A 9,905-nucleotide genomic window follows, 5' to 3' on the forward strand; every position below is an offset into this window, starting at 1 on the left:
TTTTACTGTGGATGCGAAAATCAATCGAAGGAATGACCGCTGGCTCGGCCATAACCCTGAAGATATCCCCATTGTTGCAAGAACGAAATTTCCGGCGAATGTTCACGTGCTAGGTGTTGTGTCCAGTGAGGGTGATGTCATGCCACCACATTTTTTTAACAAAGGGGAAAATGTCACAAAAGAAGTTTATTTGCGTGTTCTGACAAATGTAGTGAAGCCGTGGATGGAAACTGTGTCGGCTGGAAAGCCATATGTTTTCCAGCAGGACGGTGCGCCCGCCCACACAAGTCATTTGGTGCAAAATTGGTTGTCGGACAACGTCGACATGTTTTGGTCGAAAGAATTCTGGCCTCCCAACAGCCCAGATTTGAATCCTTTGGACTTCTACGTATGGGGCGTGGTTGAAAGGGTCACGAACAAGTCCAGACATCCAAATGTCGCATCATTGAGAGCCGCTATTGAAGCGGCATTCACCGATATGGATCGTGACGCATTAAAGCGTGCCTGCGCACGCTTCAGACCGAGAATGGAGGCGGTCATTCAAGCAAGCGGGGGATATATTGAGTGAATATGTTCTTTATGGCCTTACAAACAATGGAGCTAAACAAATTTTGTAAATCTTTTCATTGTAGCAATAAAACATGTTTAGAAAAAAATATAAAATTTGTCCGGATTTTGGCGCCGCACTCTGTACACGTTCTCAAAGATAGGTATGCTAAGTATTGCCTTGCATGAAGCAACTATTCGATTCCTCAAATCATTTTCATTTTCAATTGAGGTAGTATTGTATAAACCAATGATTTCAGATGCCCCCAAAGAAAATAATCCAAAGGATTTAAGTCTGGTGATCTAGGAGGCTTTGATTTTGACTTTGTCACTTTGTTTACGGCGAATGGTAACTCACGTGAAGCAAGGCAATATTTATGCAGGAAGATAAGATCCAACGCAATTTACCGTCTCTTCAAACATTTGCGAACATTCACCTGTATTTCGGAAACTAAGCCGTTTACGACACATGTTTATATGGACTTTTTCACTTGAAATAAACCAAAGAATCGTTCTCTCGAGTATGGCAACGTATACTTAACTAACACCCTGTATATACAGGTATCGACAACGTTTCCGAGCCCGGCGTGGCGAAATGCCAGATACACATACGGGATCGAATCCGTTTGCGAGCGAGCGTCACGTTTCCGCGCGAACGGTACACGTGCGCGTGAATGCTCAATGCATCGTCGTCCTCTTCTTCCTCTTCATTGCCGTCTTCTTCGCCGTTGTTTTCATCATTGTCGGCGATGCTGTTATTGCTGTGTTTACGAACAAAACAGGATCGTATCGCGCGTGCTCCGAAATGTCAGTGAACTCGAATCCGGCTGCTAAGTAGTCAGCCCGCCACCGCCGCGTCTCTCTCCACTTTGCTTCCCCGCGACCTCCCGCTCTGCTCGGCGAAAAATCTCATTAAAGGGGTTTCCTACATTAGGAGGCCGAAAATAAGATGATCTTTCGTAATTTTTATTTTTTTTTCATAAAGAACATTAATGTTTATCGATTTCAAACTTTCGCATGTTTTAATATCGTTATTGTAGAGTACGTACAAATTTTTATGTGAAAAAAAGTATTCTAAATAATAAAAACATAAACATTTAGTCTGGCGGTTTGCCACGACGTAATCATTTTATGTACATCCTAGCGGCTGTAATTCTTGCCTGAACCAAAAAATCGAAAAAGATTTTTAATTTGTATAGAATATCATCCTATGTAAATCTAATAAATTAAATAAAAATCTATATAAATTATAATTTTGTGCGACTTTGAAGAAAAAAATTTTCATTAGGTAGCAGCCGTTTATTTATGCAAAAACAATCGCTAATGTTGGTTTTTTATTTAATTTTTTAGATTTAACTAGGGGATGATATTCTGTACAAATTAAAAATCTTTTTTTATTTTTTGGTTCAAGAATTACAGCTGCTAGGATATGCACAAAATTGTTACGTCGTGGCGAACTGCCAAACTAAATGTTTATGTTTTTATTATTTAAAATACTGTTCACATAAAAATTTGTACGTACTCTACAATAATTATATTAAAACATGCAAAAAGTTTGAAATCGATAAACATTAATCTTCCTTATAAAAAAAAAATTACGAACGATTACCTTATTTTCGGCCTCCTAATGTAGGAGACCCTTTTAATATTCCTGAGTCGGGAAAGAAAGCGCGAAGCGCCGCGCCACCGGAAGAACTATTGGACAAAGTAAATTGGAAGAGATGTATATATCCATCAAAGGAGTCAATTCTATAATTTTCGAAATCAGCGATTGACAGAGTATCCAAATATTTTTTTAAGATTGTAAAAGCATAAAATATATATATTAATATTTACGCTTAAACTATTATGTGAAAATTGGGTCCATAACATTTCGTTTTTATTAAGCAATACATTTTTATAGATTATTTTATTTGATATCGATTTTATTGTTATAAACAAAAATTTTTTAAATAATAAAAATTGTAACTTTTTTTCATATAAATATTTTAAATACTAAAAATGACATGCAAGTTTCATTGAGATTCATCAATTAGTTTATATAACAAATAAATATTTTGTTTATTTACTGAACAATTAATGTCTGCATCTCAATGTAACTTTACATAAACATTTTTGAATTCATAAAGTTACATTAAAAAATTGAGATTTTTATCATTATTTTATAATACATTTTCATATATTCTATTAGAGTACAAATTAAAAAAGATTACTTTTTATTGAATAACTTTTGATCCAGATAGTTAACCGTATAATTTTTTTGTATTACTTTTAAATGCAATTTAGAATAACCTGTAATTTTTTAAAGTAATTTTTAACATATTGCATTTGTCTTATCTCCTTAAGGTATCTTTCAAATTGATGTAACATATTACCTCGCTTGCAAATTTATTATATTAATCGTGTTTTTATATTTATTGTGAATATTATTATTAATATTTTTATTGTCGAAACGTATTTCTATTCTAAATTGGAGATATTTTGTGACAATCAAAATGAGTTGACAAAAAATTCCATTTAGCAACTGAGAAACCAGGAGAGAAATTTTAAAATTTTCATATATTATTATATTTAAGTGCTAAACATAAAATTTAATCTTTAATAAGAACAGGATTATAATTATTTTAAAATCAATCTCCGATTTTTCATCATAGCAATTTTTGTTAACTGATTTAATCTTTTTCCCTTCTTTTAAATAAACGGCACATAGAGAAGGAATTAAATAGCGCATGGCTAGGTCTTGCAAATTTCTATCTAAAAATTCGATTACTGCTTGTTTCTATTAATGTATTTTAATTTTTTAATTTCAAATAATTCTTTATCTCTTTCTCTAGTTCTAAGAATTAGAATGTAAATATAATAAAAGATGAAGAATAAGTTAAATTAAGATTAAAATTATTTTACATTGATAGAAACGGATATAAAACAAAAAAAAATTTGAACAATGTCCTTTCGTTTTCCCGAGGCTGAACAGCAATAGGACGATACGGACGAAAAGGAACGAAAGTGAAAGTTAAATGATTCGTCGGACTAACGAGGCCAACGAGGTTGTTTCGTAAATTACGCAAATAAGATTGGATATATAAATATCCTGATCCTCTTCGTTTATTTTTCTATCTCCACCCATTTGTATTAACATTTAATATCTTTTGTGTTCCTGTTTATTATCTTTATTTAATAAATAAATAAATAAATAAATAAATATATATATATATACATACATATGAATTAGAACGGCAAATAATATTCATAAGCAATTGGTGTGTCAATCTTTTCAGGAAAAAAAACTTTTTATCTATATCGAAAAGATTTTGCTAAAGTATCTAAAAATTCAACTACATATATATGAATATATATTACAAATTTGAAAATAATTTTGTTGGAGTATCAAAATTATTATTATGTAGAACTCTCAAGCTTAATAAACAATGCTGCAAAAAGTTTTAATATTTTAGCAATCAGTTTAAGCATCCTACATAATTATTTTGATTGTCTAATTATGGTGAAATAAGAAAATAAGGAGAAACGTTGTACATAATGGCGATAATCGAAACAATCAATCAAATTTGGATCCAAATACACTCTTCTGTATAATAATAGCAGCAGCATTATACGTACCTGGAACAGTCAATCAAATTTAGATTCAAATTCGCACTCCTACTGCGCATCCGCGGGAACATTTCGCCTTATCTTATTTTAACATGGGTCTAACAAAATTATTTTCAGATTTGTATCTAGCTAAAAATCTTTAGATATATTTCCGCAAAATTGTCCTTTCCGTGTATAAATCGAAGAGAAAGATTAATTTCGTTTGCTTGTTACATCTGTAATCCTTTATTAAAGTGCATTTTAATCATGATATCTCATAATAATATTTAATAATAGAAGTGAATAAATTATAATAACTTTTATGTGTTATATATGTGAATATTAGAGGAAACCGATGATACTTTGATTGTTTTATTTATTTTAGTTTCAAGAGGAAGCATATATGTATATACATTTTTAAATAATTTTAAAATAAAACTGACTTATACACATCGTGATGTCCTTGAAGAGATTAAAGCAGGACATAGGCGTTATATAGTAATTACTTTCCTTTTTCTTATCCCTACAAAGTTTACTGTTTTTGTTTACTTTTCAATTCGTTGTCGCTTTTGATGTATATTTCATTATGGGATACATTTTGAAAACTGTACACTTCGTGTACGCGCCAAATTGTTAAGCGTATATAAATATTATTTGATGTTTTTCTCATAAGATTGTAGGATACAAACGATTATAATTATATTACTGAATAATAATGAAAGGAATAGCCTTGATTACGTTCAGATAATAGACATGCTTTCAAACTACATCCAATATTTTGATTTATCTCATGAATAATCACCTGATGTCCTTTATTTTTGTTTGTCGAGTGTTGACAAATTTTCATTAGTTCGTTGGCTAATTGTTTCGGTGACATACTGAACTTGTGAACTAGAAATTAGAAGTCGCGCGCTAGCAATTAAATTTATATTACCGCACGTTCCTATAATCAATGCAATTTCATATAATCATGAGATACATTTGGCGAAATTTGGTTACGCGTTTTAGAATAATTGTACACTATATTCATCGTTTAATTGGTAAGCGACGATAATATAAGTAGCGTTACATTATATTGACATGACACTGAGATACATACATGCACGATTCTGTGATAGGATTCCTTTGTTCATCGATGTAGCAACTCGATTGTTTTTATAACAGATAATATTATAATGAATGTACTTTTTCTTGTCGACAGTGATGAGCGGTTCGCGGCTTGGCAGAGGCCGAGGTGGCCGCCTGGCTTTGTACGGGGGCTGCGCAGTGGCGGTTATCTTGACGATGATCGTGTACCGCAACACCATCTCAGAGATGACCAGACTTCAAGAAATGCAAGTACAATGTCTTCATCAGCAAGAATCTCTCGCTGCTCAACTACAAGGTAAGTTCAATAAAACGAAACATAAATAAACTAAAGTCAGAAATTGTCAGAAACTGAAACCAATTGTCGATTGTCGATTTAATATTTCATTTAAACTGTGAGGATATTGGCATATGATAGATTGAGACTCTGTCACGTGCCAATATCGCTCAAGACTCTAATGTCCATTCCTGCCAGCGTAGATATATTTTAATCTTGGTTTAACTTACTTTTTATCTTTTTCGAGTTCTAAACATTAGAAAAAGGTGAAGAGTAAATTAAACCGAGATTAAAATTAATCTACACTAGTAGCCATAAGTCATTTATATTCTAGAGAGTAAAATATTGCAGGAAGTAAGACCTTAATATGTAGGTTTTATTATAGGATTGTAGCATTTTTCAGCGAACTTCACGAATTTGTACTCGATTTTTATAAATTTGTCAATTCCGGTTTATAGACAATTAAATTTCTCCGATTTAACAACTCAACTGGACTTTTTGGTAACGTGATAATATCATTTCAGTAATATTTGAGTACAAAGTACGGCTGGAGAAGTCTCTGGCCGAAGAAAAGAGCTCGAACGCCGCGGTGAAACAAGAGTTGCAGCAACGCGCGTCGCGAGAGAAGTCTCTGCGTGACAAGGACAGCATAGAGGCGATGCAGAGGTTTAATTCGCTTCAGCAGACCTATAAGCTCCTGCAGACTGAGCATCAGGACCTGCAGGAAGAATGTAAGAAGCGTGAGAAACAGACGCTAGATGAGACTAGCAGACTGGAATCAACGCTGCAGGACTTGCGCGCTCGCATCCGGCAGGCTCAGGAAGACAAGTCCAAAGCTCTGGAGCACTTGAAGACCAAGTATCTGGAAATAGTTGACGAGAAGACCCGGCTGCAAGAAAAGTACAACGAACTGATAAATAATAGAGACAATACCGGTAGTACCGTCGATCATCTCAGAAAGGAGATTTTCCAGCTTAGACGCGAATTGGAGAGCGCCAAGGTACATCATTCGTTTTCTAAAAGTAACATGATTTAATATTAAATTTAATTATAATACGTATAAACAGATACAATGCAACTTAAAAATAACGTGTTTATAATTATATTTATTTTATACGTAGCATAATTAATAGTTGCATCTTATAGAAAATTAAACATACGTTTGTTTACTAAGCATATTTACTAAGTTCTGATCTTTATGTTTTCTTTTAAGTATTCAAGATTGCATGAAAAGAATCAAGACATATAAAAACGCGTAAAAGTTGTGATCTTATGCATTCCAGAATTTCTATGCTAGAAGTACACCTCCTAGTTTAGTGTTGATGACTCCTCGAGCGTCAGTGTCACAATCGGCGCTGCCTAAGGAAGACTCACAACCGATCCCGGCGCCGCAACAGCAACAGCAGGTAAGTGCGCCACGGCCACCATATGTGTCTCATGATCGTCGTGCAGTCGGAAGAACGACTCCGTCGGTGGAAAAGATGAATCGAAACGATGACGTCAATGAGCCAGCCAACAATATCAGGTTCGTTCAGCAGAATGGCAACATCGTCCCAGCTGGTCCCAGCGAAATGAAAGAAATCGGTGAACAGCGCGAACCCTCAGCTAACGACTTAGAGCAAAAGCAACAGAAAGACGTTGTCGAGCGCCCGAATATTATAAACGAAGAGAAGAATGGCTTCGATGAAGAACAAAGAAAACAGGTAATGTCGCCGCCGCTGAATCGGAACGACGACGGTCCGAGAAACGATAATGTTTTGGTAGTGCCTGGTTCGCAAGCCGAGCAACCGTTGGCACAACCTGCCATCGAGCGAGCGTCTACAGTCGTGTCTGGTCGATCAAATGATGTCAAAGTCCATGCGGAGGATGACGAACTGCAGGCTCTGCAGGAGAGAGTAGATGGAATACTCAATCGTGATATGCCCAATAATGATAACGGAATTCGTTAGATTTAACTCTTTATTATGCATTTACAATTGGATTATCTTCAGCTTGTCAGGAATAGTTTGAGTCAGATTTTTTTGAATTTTAACCCGTAAATTGCGTAAAAGATTAATTTTGTATTATGCAATAATTATATAAAGAAATTATCTCTATTATTATAAATTATAAATTATAAATTGTTAATGAGAATCATTATTTAATTTATAAAATAAATCGTAATTATACATCTAATCATTAATATTAATAAATGACAATTTGTTAATTATTTATTAAAAAAGATTTTTACTGAATTACTTATGGACGATAGGAAAGATCTAATCAATTATTTAAATCAGAGTTACAATCATTTCATTCTATAAGTCAAATAAAAGGATTTCTCACATACAATAAAATATTAAATATATTTTAGGACCAATTGCTTTTTTCTAACAATTCTGTATGCTTTTGGGGTAAATAGTGCTATCATTAATATAGGATTAAAGAGAATAGTAAAGCGTTTTTCTACTTTTTTATTCATATTTTTTCGAAATATATTTTTATTGTAATCTCTCTTTCTCCCTTTTTATAGTATTGCCTTGTATCACACATATTTGATTACACTACGCTTGATAAATAAATATATGTAGCCAATGTCATAGTCTTATATGCATGTAATGAAGCAAAATTATTTCTTGTTTGAGTCATGTCATTATTCTTTTTCTCTAAATATATTAATTATGATTAGAATAATTCTTCTTGTAAACGCGTATCTTAATAAATATAATACAAGAGGAATAATTCTAACTATAAATAATAAACAAACAAAAACGAATATGCTGGATATTTGCTTGATTACTACTTTATGATTTTTGGAAAATACATTTGGCTGTTAATGGATCTGTAATTTTGCAATGTAATCTGGCAATCTGTAATTTTGTAGCGGTTTTAAAAAATTGTTTAGTTGCAAATAACATATTTATATTATTTAATATAATATTACCTATTATTAGTAGCGTTTATATATTGTTTATTGCAGATTATTCCTAATATTTACTATTCAAGTATATCAAATATATATTTGCTGATGCTTTGTGTATTATTCATTAATATTAATACGGAAGCTGTTAATATTATACATGGACTGATTAAATTCTGATTTATGGAAATCCTCATAAAATTGTTTAACAGTAAATATTATTAATGACTCTAATTAATATTTTTAATACATACTTTCTTAAAGAATCTCTAAAAAGTACTCTCTAAAGCACAAAAATGTTACTATTTTACAGATATCTTATATAAGAAGTTTTTTCAATTATTGTACTATTTACATTATTATGTAGATATTTTTATCGTTATATAATTTAAATGTTATTGGATAAATGTTAGATGTTTCAAACATATAAATTTTGTTCGTGTATATACAATCTTTTTAACCGATCTTTCATTTTCTTTATCGAGCTTACTTCTGTTATTGGATATAAGATTTCATGTATATGCGTAAAATGGCTCGAGCCATATTAAATGTGCCTGTAAATCTGTGTTCCACGATGCATTAATAAATTGTTATTACGTTTATCCGCTTGCATTTTTATTGGCAACCTAGCGTAATAACCTAGCTACTATTAGCTTTTGCATCGCGCTTTTACTGTATCGCCGTCGCTAATTAATTTATGTTCAAGGTTATTGCCTTTTGCTGCGCTAAATAATTGCTTTAGAATTTATCAAACTGTAAGAAAAGCTTGTTTTTATTTATGTAGTATAGCTCTTCTTTTTGGATTGCTAATTAATAGAACTCTCAAGTGGAATTATTTTGATATAGAATCACTGCATTAAGCACTGCTATTTACAGCTTTCTCTGTAGTTTATAATTATAATTATTAAACAATTTGATGCGAAACCACTTTTTATGCAATTATGCTATGGAAGATTTACGTATTATTGTCAATGATTTATCGATGCATAATGTCATCAAGATGATTTACGCCGAACTAACGAAAATAGAAAATATACGCAATTCTTCAGCGTATTTCGAGAAATGATAATTATTATTATAACCGGTTCTATTATAACATGTAATTACAAGAATTGAATAAGTAAAACGTCACAACAACAAGTAGTTTCCATCTGACATCTATATTATATCGTACATAATTGTGTGAAACTTTTTTCAGAGTATGGTGAGCTCACGCAAAGCGGAAAATACCACTGTAGCGAACAACGCCAATCTGGTATCACCGTCTCTTATCGACAAACCCGCGCCGCTACCGGCCAGACTACCGTCGAAGGTCAAAGTGCCGGTCGGCGTATTGCCAATACCGGAAATCATTGAGCAGAAGGTCATTGATGACATGGATAAAAAGAAGGAAGAGATTCGAGATGATGCGTCGGCAGTGGTTCGCAACAATTTACAAGCGCTGCCAAAACTCGCTCCGGTGAATGCGGTGGCTGACAAGGAAGAAAAGGAGCCGATAGTTGAAGCTGG

The 9,905-nt window shown here is 32.9% G+C and overlaps 1 protein-coding gene across 1 annotated transcript in view; it reads left to right on the top strand.

Annotated features, from left to right (window-relative positions):
- Window positions 1–9,905, top strand: part of LOC108749944 — an 18,284-nt gene that overhangs the window by 6,948 nt on the left and 1,431 nt on the right. Inside the window, exons 3-6 of the mRNA XM_018489012.1 lie at window positions 5,336–5,518; window positions 6,022–6,497; window positions 6,781–6,903; window positions 9,595–9,834. Coding sequence (XP_018344514.1) covers window positions 5,336–5,518; window positions 6,022–6,497; window positions 6,781–6,903; window positions 9,595–9,834 — 1,022 coding nt within the window. The remainder of the gene's footprint in view (window positions 1–5,335; window positions 5,519–6,021; window positions 6,498–6,780; window positions 6,904–9,594; window positions 9,835–9,905) is intronic.

This window comes from Trachymyrmex septentrionalis, unplaced genomic scaffold (assembly GCF_001594115.1).
Source record: "Trachymyrmex septentrionalis isolate Tsep2-gDNA-1 unplaced genomic scaffold, Tsep1.0 scaffold32, whole genome shotgun sequence".
NCBI classification, from domain to species: Eukaryota; Metazoa; Arthropoda; class Insecta; order Hymenoptera; family Formicidae; genus Trachymyrmex; species Trachymyrmex septentrionalis.